The sequence below is a fragment of the Pygoscelis adeliae genome, unplaced genomic scaffold, assembly GCF_000699105.1.
Source record: "Pygoscelis adeliae isolate BGI_AS28 unplaced genomic scaffold, ASM69910v1 Scaffold24, whole genome shotgun sequence".
Lineage (NCBI taxonomy): Eukaryota > Metazoa > Chordata > Aves > Sphenisciformes > Spheniscidae > Pygoscelis > Pygoscelis adeliae.
The window spans coordinates 5,341,286-5,361,148 of NW_008824806.1; the positions used below are offsets into that span (position 1 = coordinate 5,341,286).

The 19,863-nt window shown below is 35.2% G+C and overlaps 1 protein-coding gene across 1 annotated transcript in view; it reads right to left on the reverse strand.

Moving 5' to 3' along the window:
• The window catches only part of CPEB2 (cytoplasmic polyadenylation element binding protein 2), a 52,561-nt gene extending 32,698 nt beyond the window's left edge, over positions 1-19,863 (reverse strand). The window contains exons 1-3 of the mRNA XM_009324118.1: positions 19,852-19,863; positions 18,616-18,894; positions 7,705-7,795 (exon numbers count right to left, since the gene is read on the reverse strand). Coding sequence (XP_009322393.1) covers positions 7,705-7,795; positions 18,616-18,894; positions 19,852-19,863 — 382 coding nt within the window. The remainder of the gene's footprint in view (positions 1-7,704; positions 7,796-18,615; positions 18,895-19,851) is intronic.

The window sequence follows — 19,863 nt, forward strand, 5'->3', positions numbered from 1 at the left end:
AGTAGTTCTGTGTCCCAAGAGACACCTTTGGGGTTAAATAAAAAAACCTTTTTGCTGCAAATCTATAAGTAATAGGGTTTAAGTTTTGTTCTTCTCCTTTAGAAAACCAACATGATAATTTTCTACCAAAAAATATAGAAAAAATATACATTATGAACTCTTACACTCAAAACTTCAAAATAGCAAGATTAAGGTCATTTAGGATATTTTATTCAGCCTTATTATTTACAGGCATTGTGGCAAAAAGATTTTTATACAGCCACATACTATTTCTCTTCCCACAGATTTCATTATTATAAGAATGGATGGTATCAGAACACCTGCAGATTAGGTAGGAACTATTTGCTTTGGAATTTAACAGTAGAAAAAGTGGTGAAGGGCAAGGGCAGCCTCCTGGAAAAGGGCAGATGAATGCCACCCAAAAGGACTCTGCTGTCTTCTCTAAATTGTACAGAATTTTTGAGCAGGCTTAGGCAAGATACTAAACAAAAATCTTTGTAGGAGCCTCTGCTTTCATGTTCCTAATCTTCAAGGTGTCCAGTTTTAACATACAAGCCATTTTTTCTGTCATGCTGAACATTTACAGCTATACCAAATGTTTCTTGGAACTATAAATATTCTGCCCTTAAATCGCAATCTGGGAGCTGCCACTGGTTTGCTCAGCATGGCATATAACAAGTCACTTTGCTTTACTTCTTAGTTCTTTGGTCTATAAAGGTAATACTGCAAGGATTTTACAAGATTATTTACTGTCACCATCATGTTTATACAAGGTGCTACAGAAACACTTGCAAAAATATGAGCCGTTTCTTGCAAATCACAATGCTGTATCTATCTAGAATAACAATAGAAATTGTGAGAAATGATTATCTCATCTTGAACCTCCTCAAGTCTGTGGTGTCTTTCTCCCTGCCTGTATAAATTTATCTTCTTTTCCTATTCAGCAAGGGAGACGAGATACATTTTTCTCTGTGATTACTACAGAAAAAGAGGTCAGATTTAAGGCCTAGCAGGAGAGAGAAGCCTGCCAGTGTCAACACCTGGAGAGGAAAACTATTTTAGAAGACCATAAATGCTGGGTTTACAACTCTGGTTTTGCATTCTTTTACTTTTTCCCCTATAGCTTCACAAATAAGCTGCATCTGAAACATAGGTGCTAAACTGAAAAAGTTGAAATAATAAAGCACTCTTCATTAAGTAGCGGGGAGAGAGTGCACTAGGGAGCCAGGCCCACTACTGCAGCGTAAAACCTATGAATCACACAAAGAACCCAAATCTTGCTGTGTTACAGAGATGAATTTGGTAGTACAGATAATGAATGATTTGAGGGTTACAAAGGAAAATGAGTAACAGAGTATTCGGTACGTGTACAGCTGTACTGATACTTCTTTTAAGTCTTATTTACATGGTTATTTCAATGAAATCATACTTTGTATTACAGCATTTTGGTGAACTTAATACTTGTGTTTACTACCTTGCCTAGTACTTGAACTTATAACCTTAAAAACATTTTTAACATAGAAGGCTTGCTTACTTTTTCAAAATACAATCACTGCTAATTGATATGTTAACTTAGGTTCTTATTGCCCAGATTAATCTGTTGAAGCAAAATGCAGTGTTTCTAGGGTGTCCACCTGAATTTAATGATATACATGAATTCAGAACACTTCGTGCATGGAACTGGGTGCAAGACCAGTCTTGTACAGAGCTCAGATTACACTATTTTGAACAGATTATTCTAGTTAAATGGACATACACAATATTAAACCTCACTTAAAATATCAGTGTATAAAATACAAAAGATCGGAGCACCATCTTACAACGATTTACTTTGCTTCTATCACATATTTCTTTCTAGTCAGCTGTGTTCACTGCATGTTGTTCGATGTGTTTAAAAAAAAAAAAGGTACCATTTTAAGAACTGCCCTTTCCACAAATCCTATCTAATCCCATCCTACTTCAATATCAGTAATCTAGAATCGTATAAACCGTTCAATATTCTAGCGATTCCAGTTGCTGCCACCTGCTTAAAAACGAAATTTTAGTGATATATAAAGATGCTTTACTAGTTTAAAATCAACCACAAATTAGTTAGAGAATATCTAATATTTAAATAATAGACATATTCCATTCCTAAGAAATGAAAAGTAATCACTTCACTGTCTACAGAACTTAGCTCTACAGCATCCGAAACTAGTATTAGTGCTGCTATCCAGAACAAATACAATGCCTAATACTACAGTACTGTATCATAAAGTATCATGTCCTAGAAATTTTCTCTGTGCAAACCTAACTTGCAACTTCATCATGTTACCACTAATTAATAATTTTCCTGTATCATGGCTAAATTAAAAATAGTATTGCTAAGGAGAAGCAGGTATGTTTGACATGTCTTCTGCAACTAGAGGTCTATTACATTTAGCCCCCTCTTCCGTATCTAAATGTGATTAGTATTAACAGAACTCTCTGGTATGTATTTCTCACACTGTATTCTTCTGTAAGGACAGAAAAAAATAAAAAGCTTGCAAATAAATTTTGGTGGCCCAGTTTATCCACTAAATCCAGTTAAAAGTCTTGCTAATCCAAACCATGAGGAAAGAGTAACAAACTTAGTTTTAGCTACATTTCTGTAATCTCACGTTACTAATATGGGCAGTGGAAATTTAAGTTTTTTTGTAAGCGTCTTCTGAGCATACACATGTAGTTGTGCTTACTCATTCTTCATTTTAAGGCAAATTCATATCTACTTTTGGAAATGCATACTTTCTATTCCTATTTAACTAAACTGTTGGAGGAATCCCCATATATTAAAACATTTGGGATAGATTTAAGTATAACAACCGCTTTAAACATTGCTGACTCACAATTTCACAAGTTTGATATTTCATGTCTCCTTCCCCCTCCTTTTTTTTTAAGTCTTAAATGGTTGAAGAGACTGAGAACCACAAATTCCTTTCCCATCTTCCTTTTTTCAAGAGATCTCCTGACTAGAAGAGAAAAAGCTTCTAAGTTAAGTTTCTCCCAAACTACTTTAACAGACCAGTGAACGGCTGAGGATTGCAGCAGTTTCAGAAAGCTCAGTTTTTGAATCAGCGTAATTAAGACAACAGCACAAAACCATGTTTGGACAACACCTAGTTACAGAAAGCCTAGATACTACACTTTCAAGTGCTTGTGTAAGAATTATGTAAGTCATAATGAGGCCAAATGTGTTGTCTCTGATAGTCGATCTATTTAGGCAAATCAGTCTATCAGTCTTAAACACATTCTTTTATCATACAAAGTTTCTATGACAGAAAGAGGAAACAATCTGTATGTACAATTTCAAAGCCCTTTATATGACCAAGAGCGAAGTTCTTCCTTCCATACTTTTTTTGTTCAGCCTCAGAAGCTCTTTTCTGAGTGCAATTTGAATTACTCTAGGAAGCAATTGCATAACTTTAAACCTTAGAGTTTCGTAACACAAAACATAAAACAAATTTCTTTCTTTGAAAACAAAAGTTACCATATGCAAAGAAAGAAAATGTTCTCTACTGTGTTGCTGAGTCACCAATGCTTTTCTTTTTACTTCACTGAGCATGCGCCAGCAGGCTGCTTTTAGTAGAAAGATGTCTAACAGCTGAAAAGCTCAACTAAACCAATTTAAAGGGAAAATAAAACCAAGAAAAAGCAAGACAGACTTCTCTAAGTGCATCAAGTTATTTTTCCCCACAGATAAGCCAAATAATAGTGTTTTACTTTTATTATTTATTACTAGTTATACAAAAAATATATTTGCGTAACTTTCCTAAAAAATTTGTTTTGCCCCTCACAAAGAAACAGAAGAAAAATTCAACATGAAGTTAATATTTCTTCTTGTTACTCCCGCTAATATAGCTATGGTTAATTCAAGTTCAGTACTATCTTACATCTAGCTTGCACAACTGTAAGAGCGTTGGTCAGGAAACAGAAATTAATTGTAAATTGAGTACAGTATCAGTACTCTTGCCTTACAAAAGACAAGCCCTTAAATTACATGGAAAATACCACAGTCTTTACTAGAAAGATGTTTAAAACAGTAGATAATAAATTCCGTTAAATCACCTGCTCCTCAGTTCTAATACATATTCGATGCAAAATATAACCATTTCTTCTAAGTTTTTTTCCATAATCTGTTTTAGCCCAAATGTATTGGCTTTCCTGTTTCTGAAATGTCTAGAATCTAACTTTTCTACATCTTGACTTCAAGAAGCATTGGTATTTGGGGGAGGAGAAGGGAAAAAAAAATGCAAGTACACAATAGGTATGTTTGGAAAACAGTTATACCACCAATACTCATGTATTTCAGTCTACCAATATTGTAATTCTTCTCCCAAAATAGTTTTAAGGGCTATTAGAAGAATAAAAAGGGTATTTAAGAACAATGATGTAAAAATGAATTAATTTATTTTAAGTTTTATTAATTTTAACTTCAGTTTATATTCCGTTGATTGGATGGGGTAATCTTAAACATTACTTAATGTCTTATTATGAAATGCATTTCAAGAAAGCTGCATAGGAAAGATTAGTTTTAATATGATCAGTATTTCCGCTGCAATGACTAGTGAAGTCAAGCATCTATTCCTTATTAACCTACCTTGAAAAAAATGTCTCAGTGAAAGCTAAAAATGAGTTCTTTCTTTTGATCATGTCTGTAGTAATGTAAAGTAATGATAGAGTAAAACTTTGTCTAAGTGAAGCTGAAACTATGCAACTATAAACAATTTTTTGGCAGGCATAAACAGCTTTCAGTGAATCATATTTGAAATAAAGTTTTTTCAAGTTCATGAAAGCAAAAGTGGTGAAATTTGACTTCCTTCTAAAATGAATCTTGAATTGCAAAACTTAAAGCTGTGAGCTGGTACACACAGTGTCTGTTCTGCATTGTGAAAAATCTGAGACAAGATGCTTAGTCATACTCCAGGTATTGTAAGCAGCTAAATCTGAAACACGTGCTTAAAATTCCAGGGACTTTCATTTTACTGCTGTGGTCAGATATAAAAGATGCATTGTTTTAGTGTGCTTAGATTTACTTAAAAACTTGTCATAAAAATATTCTCTAGTTACAAAATACTCTTTAGTTACAACAAAGTATGTTATATATTAATAAGAACAACAAATAAATAACAATAATATTCTTAATCCTGTGCATTCTGCAAGCAAACATGATGGATTCTTAAGTAAATGTCAGATTTTCTGTGGTGAAAAGAAAAGCCACAGAGACTGAAATAACAAAATTAGTGTTTCACGGTTTGCAGAAAAAAAAAAAAAGTTGAAGTTGCTAGGAAATAACAGAAATGCCAACTAATCGTGACTAAACAGAAGAGGGGTAGAGGGGAACTAAAAGGCTATTCTAGGATGTGATCTCTTCTTCCCATTTTCAGTCAGTAAGGAACCTTTATCGTGTCTTACTGTTAATATTGTAGCTGTTTCGACTGAAATAATAACTTCCAAAGAGAAAAAAATATCATAACCGATTTAAATAACAGCACACAATTACTCTATTTAAATTCAGTTGGCATGTGCATTGTTCTCTGGCACTTGAACAAAAAAATGAATTTCCTTTGAATTCATCACTATCTACGGCTTCCATCTGTTTTAGTTCAAACATAAATCTTCGCAGAATTTTCACTGCAAGAGTATGATGGTGAAACTGTTAAAAAAAAATCTCTGAACTATAGACTGAAACCATATACTCATGTCCCTAAAAAGCACAGAATAACTATGGAAACTTTACCGAGTTTTTCAAAAGTGTCTATGTATGAACCCAATTCACTTTAAAATCTTGAAGCTTTGTCTTGTCTTATTCTCGCTGAAAAATTATCATTGGAAATAAATCGTTTTCATCTATTGTATCATAATGAAATATGAAGAGATAAATAAAAAAGGGTCTTTTCTGTGCTCACTGTGCCTCTGAAAACTATTCTGCATTATGAAGCCAAAATGAAAACAGTGTCATGGCAGGGGGAACAGAGCAACGACTTCCATTCGTCATGCCAGCATGCATAGAAAAAAGTGAAGAAACTGATTGGTTTTCAGGAATGTGAAAGGTTCCAATGACAGTCTATTGCGATAGAAGATCTGCATTCTCTAATTTTATGCCTAACAGTAGCTTTACCTTTTAATATCCTTCCTGATGGTAGATTTAGGTTCAGATAACCAAAGAAATATTAGTCACCACCTGAGTGTGGCAAATTGAAGCAACAATGCTTTGAAACAGGGCTGATCTAACTAGTTACCTTGTCTTTGATGACATACGCATGCTTTTAGTCCACAGCAGTTACCACTGGGCTAACCTAGCTCACAGGTTTCAACCCCTTTGTGTTACTTAGTAATGTTTTGTAAACATGCAAAATAGACAGAAATTGAATTTAATAATGGACTTAAATGATAAAATTGTTAAAACTGGAACTAATCCTCTGTAGGCAGTAAGAAATGAGATCAGATTTAAGAACATCTAAGAAAATTTAATTTCAGCTTCCACTCTAAAGAGGAGGAAAATTAACTGGCTAACTGAATGCTACCTACTTACTAATGCTTTGTAGAGATTTTCAGCTTGAAAAAAAACCAACCCAAACTTTTGGCTTTACATTGTAAATCTTACAATACTATTACATGCTACCTGAATACTACAGGTCTTCCAATTGATTACAGATCTTAAGAGAACCATAAGCAGACTCTAGCAAAGTGTCTTTCAAATTAGGAGAACACAGGCCCTTATGTGCTAATGTAATATATAGAAATGGAGAATGGATGGGAGTAAGTAACAATATAAAAAGAAAGAAATTTTTTAATTATTTTTTCATTTGCTTCAATATTGAGACTTAATTTCTGCAAAGCAAGACCAAAGTCTTGGATAATTTTAAAGTTAGATTGTGTTAGTCTAATTATAACACCACAAATGAGATAACATTCGATCAGGCCAGATAAAATGGCTTGGGCTCCCTGCCCCAAAGTTCAATGGTAAACTCCACCTGAGAATAAGTATCGAAAAACAGAATTCAAAAGAGTGAGTTACTGCACAGTGAACAGAGGAGTTAAAATTGAAGCCCACAAATATTAGCTATATGCTTAGTGCTGTGGCCAAACGATTTGACCAAAGCCCAGAAGGGTAAGAGGAACCAGCATTCTAAAGCTGAGTGTATTTCTGCACTTCAGACAAACAGAAACTGGACAACTAGATGCATTATTATCCTCCAGGGGCTTTGAAAAAATATTTGAAGGGACAAAACCTGAATTTACTAGTGGACTTAATTTTCTTTTCAGCTTCCACTGCAAAGAAAGGGAAAATTAACCGGCTAACACTAGTAACGGTTTGATTCCCCTCCCACCCTCTTTTGGCTACCTCTAACAGAACAGCGTGTCTTTACAAACTGAGGTAGAATTTCCTACAGCAGACAAGTAAATTTCAAATAAAACTAACTATGAATTTCTTGGGGGAAAGGAGGGAAGGACGGAAGGGAGAAAGAGAAAAACCGATGAAACCACTAAAGCTTAAGTCAATTTTAAACGACTGTAAACCAATGTTTTCAATAAAATACAGCTTGAGATTGACCTTTCATGTCAGTTGAGAAAATAATTCATTTGCTATTTTAATATGACCCTAGAATCTAAATTAGCAATCAGTATTAATTCAAATATGCAGAATGGATGACCCTTTTTTCTTTATTTAGCATAATAACATACCTTTAAGTGGATCATGCTCTGCTCTCATAATGTCAATAAGGGAGTTTTCCAAAGAGTGCATATTCAGACTGTCATACATTCTATTTCGATCCTAAAAGAGAACAAAATCCTTAGTAGTGGAATACAAATTCTGTACTTTTTAACAGGAAACTTGATAGGAAGACAAAGGTGCCTTCTAAAGGCTGTACGCTCAGACACTCTGGAGAGGGACAGTGATACAAAAGCTTAAGATACCTGAATTTATTAACAGTAAGACCTGATTTTTAACAGTAAATTTAATAGCATCTAAATATAAAACTAGAGATGCACTGTAAAGAACTCTTCTGTGTATGCACTTGCATAGCCTGTGATTGCCTGTTTCTTTCAGAAGAACTGCTTGAATCAGTTCTAGTGATCCACAGCAGAGTAAGCATTAGGCTGTTTAATGAAGGAGACTCATGTCTGCAAGAGCTCAATTTCATTTCATGCAGAAGTTAAACAGTGAGTAAGGTGGGGAACTACAAGACAAGAAGGACAGTCACCTCATATCAAAGAAAGCATTTTCTTGGTGCTTGGCTAAGTACCTCGCATGGGCCCTCAGCCCCCTGCTGAGACTGCACTTCCTGGCTTCTGGGTGATTAATCCGAGACCCTTTGCGTACAAAGACTTGAGTTACAAACGGTCAGCACTAAATAGTTAAAGGTTGGAAAATTAAAGCTAAACTGTGAAAAAGAAAATGTCACAAAGCTTACTAATAGATTATCAGCCTCATAGAGAACAATTTTTTTGCACATGAAGATTAATAAGAATTACCATAATGCCTTACAAATATTTTCACTGAAGATATTAAAAGTTACTGTAATAAATCATAAATGTTTTCACTGATTTTATGCTCAACTAAGACATCTCACACGTTTTCTAACACACCCAAATTACAAAGACAGAAAAAAAGATGATTTCTAACTTCCTTGGTCTTTCTGGGATACCATCAGAGACTGAAAATAGTTTGCGTAAAATCTTAATCCCTTCTACTTGCAAGGCTTCTGGGCTGGACTGTATTGCACTTAAAGGAATCCTGTAATCATGCCTTAATTTTACTGTTGTCTATGCTCTGGTTGCACTGCAGTAACTCAACAGAGTAGGATGAAACACACCACACACATCCCATGATCATTAAAATTCACTAAAGATGCAGCCATCCACTTAGCATATATATAATGGGACAGAAGGTATCTGACCCACACTCACTGTGACTTTCCATGACAGTTCAGCAGAACATAGATTGATTTCAAGCTACGTCCCTCAGCAAACAGGTATTCTTCATGTTTGGGGAGTGAAAAAACAAGCTTTGAAATAGAGGTTTTCTGAGTCAGAAACTGTGACTCATCAACAGCTTTGCAAAACAAGCCATGATGAAACTAAGATTTTACTTTCACCTTTCTTAGAAAGTTTAGTCAACTTGATACAACACTGGGATGAAGAGGGAAAAGCCTTTTTTTCAGCTCCCTCTCCCTCAAACAACTATAAAGAGTAATGGCTTCCTGTTGCACAAGCAATCTGCTATGTTCATTTGATAGGATCTTTTTTTTTTTTTTAAGCCTTTAGATAACTTTAATGATAAATCAAAAAAGTAGGTTTCTGTTGTCACCTGCCACGTCCCAGACCAAATGCCGCTGACACTTTGAGAGGTGATCTTCAATCGGGTTTGAGTGCCAGCAGGTCGCCAGTACTATTTTAGTTCACAGCAGCCTTATTTTGGGACTGGCTGGCTTTCATTCAGTTTACTAGCTGTCCTGAGAAGCAGCAGAATGAAACTGAAGTGACTAATCTGCTTCCATGCCCTTGCAGGTTTGTTTCTCAATAGCACAATGAAAAGAACCTGCTTACCATAGCAAACTTGCTCTCTATAGAAGGTGTGAGCAGTGACAAAGCTGGATCTGTTCCCTACTGTCCCCTAGCATTCAGAAGGTATCTCATCAGGATTTTTAATGAAGTCTTAAATTCAGCTGAAGTCAGTACTTGGTAGGGAGTAAGTGTTCTTGCAAAAACCAATGCTGAGTAAACAGAAAACATGCTTTGCTACCTCTGTAGCTGATAGGGGAAGAGAACTAGTATTGGTAAAAACTGGACTGAACTGTATATGTGACACTTCATCTTTGTTACAGGCTCACTAAATAAGATTGTCTTATTTATTTTTTGATCATTGCTATATATGTATATGTTGAGATAAGACATGACTATCTAGCAAATGGTCATTACTGCAGACTTAATTTTGCTCTGGAGAGCAGAAGCCTGTAAGAAAGGGCTCCATCATGGTTAATTCCTAATACTGGCCCACTTGGTCACGGATCTTACAGAGAAATGGAAAAGTGAAACATGTAACATGAGTTCATGATTCATTTGTAAACTGCTGCACTGGCTGACATGGTGCAATGATTATAACTTCACCCTTGCATCATTCTGTTTTGCAGGTTTTGTGTATCCAAAGTGAAAGGTCTTGCACTGCTGGAAGCAGAAGAAATAAACTTTGCCCATCCTCTTTATACCTTAGAAAGTTCATGTCTATAAAGCTAAAAAAAAAAAAAGAGGTTTGTTTCTTTGAATTGTACTACTTCATTTCTGGCAGTAGAAACATGCAATAGGCATGCACCATACAATATAAAAATGCTGTGAATACACTAAAGTAAAGCAGGATTTAAATATGGGAATTGTATTCTGCTATCTTACTACCCACATCACGCTATCCACTTGTGAGTTTGGGTGGTATCTAGGTAATCAGTGCTTCAAACTTTTAACATCTATTCCAATTCACACTAGTAAACCACATACTATAAAACAACATTATCTGAAATTTAACTAATCTCAAAAGAAGTAAGTCATTCTTTGGGTACAAGGTTCATTTTCAACCTTTGTGCAACTAGGCTTTATAATGCTAAAACCACCGCTTTGTGCTCCCCAAATATGTACATCATATCTTTGAAGAGCATAGTTCGCATCTATGCAAATGTGAAGCTTTCATTTCAAAGCAGAACTTGAAAGTATTTCAATAATGTAGGTGATATCAGCAAAGATTTTCTAGAAACTTCTGCTGTACAAAAAAAAAAAATCCACAACGCTTTGAAAGGGGACAGTTCTACTGAGGGAAGTGCAAAATATTTTACAGGAATTCAGCCTTGACAAAAGCAGCTTTTGGAGTCAGGATGATATAAAACTTGTATTAACATATACGCTTATGTATCAATGCCTTTGTACTGCTGATTATCTAGAGTTTCATTATTTCAACACGGTTGATAAGCAGTTATCTTCTAAAAAAACCCTGGAACTACTTCTAAAACAACACGGAAATAGTTCTAATTCTTGGGACTATTTCCGTGTTGTTTTAGAAGTAGTTCCAGGGTTTTTTTAGAAGATAACTGCTTATCAACCGTGTTGAAATAATGAAACTCTAGATAATCAGCAGTACAAAGGCATTGATACATAAGCGTATATGTTAATACAAGTTTTATATCATCCTGACTCCAAAAGCTGCTTTTGTCAAGGCTGAATTCCTGTAAAATATTTTGCACTTCCCTCACCTCTGTGACTCGTCAGTTCTGTGCTAAGCAGCAAGTGAACTCTTGCTGTGTCAGAAGGCCCATCTCTCAGTGGAATGTCACAACATAATGCCAGTTTTTTCTCCCAGAGCTGATAGTTAACTTCTCCCAAGCACTATGAATTCTCACACTAGCTTTTTATTTCTTTTTAACTGTATAAAATTTTGAATCCTGCTTGACCTACGTTTCCAATACCAGAATCACATCTGCTTTCATACACAGCAGAATTGAAAATGTGGTTTTAGTATAACTGCCTACAGATTCAGAGGTGTATGGCTAAGTGACAAATTGGCACTTCATTTTAATAGTTAAGACTATGTAAGAAAGTTTACAGAAAAGTGGTAATTATTTCTGACTGTTTACAAATTTACACAATATAGGAGAAGCATGAAGTATCCTACCCATAGAATACAGTTAGTGCTAGAAGGACTTTCTGACAATGTCATTCAAAATACATCTACAGAGTGTGCACTTCAGAGGTCCTGCCCCCATACGTCTAAATGTGGAATGAATGGGAGGAAGTCAGCTTTCCCTGAAGAGCAAGTTTCAGCACTCAATTGTTGGACAAATCATTTTTCTTGGCACAATCTATTTAGGACTTCCAAATATATCCATGCAATTTATGCAAAGATTATCCTGTTCAAGCATTTGCAGAAACTCAGCGCAGTCACATGTCAAAGCTTATACATTGTCATTTACGCATAAAGCAAATACAAGGACAGAAACTATTAAACAGTGAATGCAATTTTGCTAATCTTTAACCACAAACACTAAAAATAGATGTTCATAGTTAAGTTAAACAACATTGAATTTTGGACACATTCTTTAAACTACTGATCTGTAGGACTACTTGGAGTAAAAAAATTAGACTTGTAACATAGGTATTAAATTCAGTAAATGCAAGTATCCTTAAAATATGCTCCTTTACACGTCCCTTCATATTCTAAAGAAATGTAGCACCATCCGATGGAGGCTGGAAACAAAAGTCATAAAACTCTAGTCAGTTTCAAGTATAGTCTTAGCTAGCTGCAAAAAAGATTCTGTAGCTTTGACCTTGCTGAATTAACTGAATTTTTTAAAAGGTCAATTTAAGAAACTTTTTTTTTAAAATCACTTCCCAAACTAAAATGTTAACAAGTTCCATTCTTTCACCTTAAAACTGACCTGAATAAAAATGTGTTCTAAGACTAGAAAGTGACAGCTGACTTAATAATAAAGTATTCACAGACTTAAAGTACCTGAATATAGTATTCAGTGTTATGTTAGCAGTAATAACCTAACAATTAAGTACATTATATATTCTAAAATATCATCTTTGCTAACATCTAAACTTCAAGTCATTCTCATTTTAGTGAAGACATACTATAATCATAAGCCCCTTGCTGAAACCATAACTAGTGTAAATGAGAAACTTAATATGAAAACCCATAACTTAACTACAATTTTAGCTCTATAAAAAAGCAAGGAGGAAGGCTTAAAGTAGACACATGAAATTGCTTGGTTACTTTCCATGGTGTCATTAGTGGTAAAGATGAACTATAATATCTGGTAGACATCTGTGAATGATCAGCCTGACAACAAAAGTGTTTTAAAGTTAAAATGACACAATCAGCTACATAAGCTAGCTAAATTGAGCCTAAAATGCACCAAGAACAGGTCCTGTGGCAAAGACACACCTACTTCCCAACTACATAAGCATTTAAAAACAAACAAAAAATCCCAACAGCATGTACTGTACCCATATTGGAGTACTTCAGCTCAGCAATACATTCATAAACTGGAACCAAACCAGACTCATTATGGAGATGATTAAAGGCTTGGCAAGATTGACTTATGAGGCAAGTCTGGAAGATTTGTGTATGAATAGCTTCAACAAAATAACTAAAGGAACAATTAGACATTTGAAGGGGAAGTTGTTATTCAAGTTTTGTGTTCTTTTTGGGTCTTTTTTTACCCTCTTCACCACCCCACCCCCCATCTAGAAATATCTATACAGTCTTGAGTACTTAAATGCAAATACATCAGATGATACGGTAAGTTTACTCTTGGATAGATCTTAGGTGAGAACATATTCATTTTCACTTTAGAGAACAACCGTGCTTTGGCAGACAGAATGAGGTGAGATAACGCTACTTAGCGTATACACCATTGCTATACTATCACAGCTGTTAAGTATTTTGTTGACTTTTCCTAATTCTGACTTTGACTTGCATTAATAGAATGAGCTGTATAACTGAAGCAAATTTTAACAGTAGGAGAGAATTCTTAGTTCATAAAAAGTCATAAAAACATCCGTATGGTGAGCCTCACAAACTTTCTGCTAATTGATACCTTTGAATCGTTCATCTGTGCAGCTCCCAATACTATTTACTCAAAGGTCTTGATCCTGAAGTTAAAAGTATGGCAGTAGATCATTTTCTCCAGTTAGAGATATCCCCTGTATGGCCCTCAGACTCAAATATCTGTTTATGTATGTTATTTAATCAGCCCCAGGTAATCAATCTACTGCATTAAAAGTCCTGAAGACACTGTTCTGTTGCAGGTATTGCCTTAGTAAAAACAAACTGGTAAAGCCTGGCTTATAAATCAGTGTTTGGACAATTACACTAGTCTGAAGACTAAGAGAAGTTAGCAGCTAGATACTCCCAATGCCTTCAAGTTTAACATGAGCTGCCAAACACACTCAGCACTTCTGAAGAAACAGGCCACCTATTTAGGATTCTAAACATGGCACTAAGAACCCAACTTCAGCAACTTGCTCTTCATCTAGTATTGACTGCTATGTGTATCATCTAGATTAGTCATTTAAACTGTTAAGGTACATTTATTAAACTGTACTAAAACTGCCATATTGAGAATCTGAAATGCTCTGAATGGAAGTCATTGTAGACGGAAGCAACACGACAGCAGTTTAAATATCTAAAACTAACACCTGTTGTGAAGTACAATCTTAAAACTCATTTTGCTTTGCAAGTGTTTTGTTTTCTTTGAAAACTTTAGCACATTTCAAAAATAAAAAGAAAAATCTGCATTTGTGAGAGATGGTACCTTACCATACAAATCTCCAGCTGGAGAGCTATATTCAAACGTAGAATAAAGCAGCTCAGCTTTTAGGACCACAAACATTGCACATACTGTTTGTTTGAACAAACAGGAAGGACAAATCACAGTGAAAAACACACGGACATGCAGTGTATTTCCTTAACTCAAAAGAGACAGAAACTAAATTCACATTCATAGAATGCAGTGTTTTTACTAGAATGAGAAGTTAAACACTGAAGTGTATTATTAAACTATTATAACAGGTTTTAGTAAGCCTACTTGCAAGATACTAAGAAACATTAAGCTTGCAATCAAAATAGGGTTAGCAGACGCTGCAGTTTAAAAAAATAGAATTGGAAATGGTTAATTATTTTCCTCATCCAAGGAATATAAATAAAAAAAAATGAATATACAAAACACTGATTTCTGTGCTTGCGTTTTGGCCACATAAATGCCTGAAGCATGGTTTTTTTTGAAAAAAAACAGTATCTGGGGTTAGAAATATATTTTTTGTTTGCATCCTATATTCATTTTTTTGTACTTTAGATCAGGGACTAAGAGACAATATTCATATTGTCTGACTTCTTGACATGCAATGTAAGTGCCTGAACTGGAATCCCAGGGGCTGCATATGGTCAGTGGTGCCAGGTAGGTTCTTCTAGAGAATTAGATTATCTAAATAAGGAGCCTAGGTTCTCTCTAAGGCGAGAGAAATAGGCTCCTCAATTAAATGCTTAATTTAGATGGTGTGAATACCTGACAAGATTTCTAATTGTTCCTTAATGATTCCACTACAAGGCAACAATTCCTTCCCTCTATGAAGTACCTATAATGGTGCAAGCAGTGTGGCTGAACTTAAACTTGTAGACATAATCTTATCTATGAAAGAACTTAAGTTGATGTAGTTTGTGTTATCTTAAAAATCTGAGGGAGGAAAAAAAAAGCTTCTTACAGTGAGTCACATAAGAAAAACTTGGCTATTGGCTTAATTTGCTCATGTTTAAATCAGTGTTGCCATGAGGTTTAACTACCTTTATTTAAAAACCAAAATAAAACTCTTGAACTTTGAAAAATTCCCCTGAGCCATGTCCTTCATAACTGCTGTAAGCAAAGCAGCTTTGCTGTAACTGATGTGGCCACTGTGAATGCAACTTCACAGGGGATATGTTTCAGTTTTAACTATGAAGTACAGAAAATCTGCTTTCATCCCTTTAAGTAATACACATAATTAGTTACTCAGTTATCAGTAATGACATTCATTGTCACTGGTATATTAGTTTAATGCCAAGAAACATTATCTTCATCAGAATTGATGTCAGTTCTATACTGGGGACCATCCATCAATGCAAACACCAAAGAATAAATAAGTTTCATGGAAGGGAAAAGCTCTGAATTTGTATATGATTCCTCTGTGGGCTTATCTTGTTTGCATCAGGTACATGTTTTACAGAAACTGGATGAGCAGCTGACACTGCTGAATGCCATTTGGATTTAGCAAAAAATATATAGCATTTTAAAAATGGTAGCAGAACATTAATGATCAGAAAGTTAGTCAGTGAGGACACTGGCTTTTCTAACCTGTTTTCATTTGCTAAGCTTGAGCTAGCTAAAGTTCAGAGGAGAGGTGCTTTGTCCCCTGTCATACAAAATGATTACTGCAGTTAAAACAAAGATGCATGATCATGCAGAAAAGTATTCTGCAAAATTGTGAATGATGCAGTATGTATTCAACATGCATGCTAAGATGTGTCTGCTCTGCGGAAGGTTGGAAGAAATAGGTAACTTCTGTGTACACATAAATGCTTTCATGTAAGACTTTACAAATGGCACGAAATTTAATTACTGCTATTTTTGAGTATCTTCTGAAATTGCTACTGTATCTTTAAGAATCCTCAATCTAAATACCTCAGCCTTTTATGGAAGGAGACAAGCACAGTACAAATTAGCAAGATGGGTGTTTGACAGCATCGCAATTGCCAACACAAGTCCTTATGAAAAGAAGCACGAGCTCCAAGCTCTATTTAATTTTTTCATTATGACTTGCAAAATGTAACAGTCATCACAAGGAATTAAGCATATAATAATAGTATAATAACTGAAAAATAAGAACATGATTTCAGTGTAGCAGAGTAATTTATGGAAACATCTAGTGTTTCCACAATAGCAGTAGGTAACACTGCAACCCTTCAAAGAGGATTATTTTTACTGTGTTCTGGAACTATGACTTTATACATGTACGGGAGATTTAAGCATAGATAGATCTATAGCATAAATATAGCCAAACAGGTCTATCTAATTGGTGGCTCTGGTGCTCACAGATAAGACCAACAACAATTAAGTGTGCCCACCTTCTCACTTCGACATTCTCTCTTCAAAAAAAACACCCAAACAAAACCAAACCACCACCCACCACAAAAAGAACCAAAAACCAACTCCCAAATGGAAACGTTAATGTAATTTATTATAAAGTTAAATTGCAAGGATTTTTTTCCTACCCTACTAGATAGAAATGATTGAGATTCTAGTTTGAATGCACAAGATTTTTGTTTAGACATAGAGTTCACCTATATTAGGTGACCGCTGTAGAAACTTCTGAAAGTTCAAAGTAATAGTCATACTGACTTGTAAGGCATACTGAATGAGTAAACATATTCACAACTTGTGCTTAGCTGCATATGAATTCCAATGTATACGTCACTGCAAGAGTCAACGTATGACGGCATTAGTATTTTTAACCCTACTCCTTAGGCTAACATCTTCGGGAGACATTTCAGTGTTTACTTTCAACTATTTTTGGAGTCCTCCACTGCAAAGCATTACCCATCTGTAACCTGTTTTCCTTAACAGATCAGGTTGAATACATAAAGAACGGCACCTTTTTTACCTGTATTTCCACCCACACAGAAATTATTCAACTGTGATATTCCAGCTAGCAAGGCTACTTAATGGCATGGGTCTTCACAGTACAGGCAAATCCTCTTAAGTCCTCAGGTCCAATGCATACACTTGGAGCAGAATTTAGGTATGTCCAAAAATCACCACTAGCCTCAAGAATACTTCAAGGATCAGAGCTCACCTGGATAGAGTCAGAACATGGCCTCGTGCCAAATGGAACTCCACCAGCAAAATGGTAAGAAAAACAGGAACTCTAGTGGGAAATCTGGTCCCAGGGAACACCCTTTTGCCACTATTACAGCTACATAAGGATTAGCTTGCTAATTAATGCAAATACAGCTGTACAAACTCAAATATGATCACAATTACGACAAATGAAACTCTAGGTTACTCTGTGTGAAACCTAACAAAACCCAACTATAATAGCCTTATGTGGAGATAAAGAAACATTCTAATTATTTTCTCTGCATATTATATTTTTTACTGTTGCTGGAATATAGTAGCTCAGTGTGAGACAAAAAACAACGCTGACAGGTGTAATGAAAATTAAAGAATGTACAGAATTAATGGTATAATCTGCTTTCTATTTTAAAATGCATGGTTTCTAAGGTAAGTTGCCCAAGCTTTTTTTGTAACAAGAAACCCATGCAAAAACCGTAAATTGTTAGAATGGCAACTGAGATTGGGATCCAAATAAAAGTCTCTCCTAACAAGAAATGTTATGACTAAATGAATATAGGCAGGAATGGGAAAAATAAAATTTTACCAACCGGTAACTGAGGCTGGAGTTAAGTGACTTACCTAAAGTCACATAAGATGTCACTGGCAAAATTCAGGAGGTGAACCCATATCTTTAGTTCTAAGACACATCCTCCTGTTTAACACTTCTAAGTCACAGGGTTTCCAGCCAAAACATAACATAAAAGTTGCTAGAACGTGGAGGAAAAAAAATCTCACTAACAGTAAATGTCAGCCTAGAATACTAGTAAAAGACAAACATGACAAAGACTCAGAGCCACCTACAAAAGTAAGAAGACCTATGTACCAGGACAAGCGAACAAAAAAAATCCTGAGTTTTAAAGGGATTTATATGAATATGAGCGTTACCATAGGCAGAAAATACTTGTTGGGTTAAATGTATTTTGCTGTATTGCCGCGTCAGCAGCTACAGTTTCTATCTTTCTTGACCATCAATATTCTTAATTAACTGTGAGAATCATATATTGCTGAATACATTGAAAACGTTGGGGTTAGTTGCGGTTTAGGACTAAAAATAATATAGAAATATACAATTTTCAAACCAAGTATCAGGGCTGTAACCACTGTTTAATTCTCCTTTAAAATGAATGAAGCCAAAATGCTATGCAAGACTATGAGCACACCAGTTACATACCATCCTTACCTGCAAAGGAAGGAGAGTATTACTGTTGTTGTCAGTTCGGAAAACATTATCTTCAATCCACGATTTTGGTGTCAGTGATGGAGTGGAGCGAGTAAATTTAGGAGGAGCTATGACATTACCAGAAAAGGGCTTCTTCAAAGGAGAGATCTGGTTCATAGTTCCTGGAATTCCCATGTTTCCAGTTCTACGATGGTCTCTGCCATGCATTCCTCCCCAGGATATATTTCCTGTGCTCCAGCCGCTACTCTGATTGCTCCAGGGCGACTGCTTCAGAAGAGGCTAAAAAGAAAGATTCATTTTTATTATTTTGAAAATACTTGAAATGTTCTTCTACTTAAAAAAAAAACCACCACAAAACAACCAAAAAACCAAAACAACCAACCACCAAGGAATCAATGTGCAGAGATTTCTATAAACCACTTTCCTGATAACATAGAAATTATTACTGAAGCAAGGAAGAAAACACAGCATCATAAAAAAAATTGTAATTCCCACTCCCCCATACACCCCCCAAAAAACCCTGCAGTACTTGTGCAAGCAATTTAATTATCATTTTAGTAATTGTTAGCATTCTTTAAAGCTATGCAGTAGAACAATTACAGGGTGTAAAACCATGTTACAAAAAACCCTGAGACCATTTTATCACACATTACTTGGTATTATCTAGTGAGATCTCTGCAAAAATAACACAAGAATTTCAAAGAGGTTGATTTTTAAAATTACTATCAAAATAATAATTCGTAGAATAATAATTAAGATAATCATTCTACCAATAATAATTTCTACTCAGTGAGTAGTAGTATTACGCTACAATGAGTAGAAATTTAAAAATTAAAATTCAGATGACAGATTGATTCCCCCCCCCCAGTATTTTGAGTATCGTTGTCTCAGTATTACCATATAAGAGCAAAAAGAGCACCGATTACTGTACAGAGAATCTGTTTGAAGGAGCTATCTTAACATTTCCACATTAAAATGCATTATTCTGAAGCCACTGCTCAAGTATTTCTGGAGTAATGAACGGGACTATCTGTGGAATTCTGCAGGATGGAATCTGGGGCGGAGGGGGGTTGAGGATTTTTTTTTTCCTATTTAGACACGGTATGAAGTATTTCTGTATCTAACAAGTGCACTATATTCCTCAATATGTAAATGTAAGCAGTCTTTAGAGGGAAGATTTTACAGGATGGTAAGTTTTTATTCTTAAGCCACAACTTGTGCTAAAAAGTGACCTACAGTGGTTGTCAT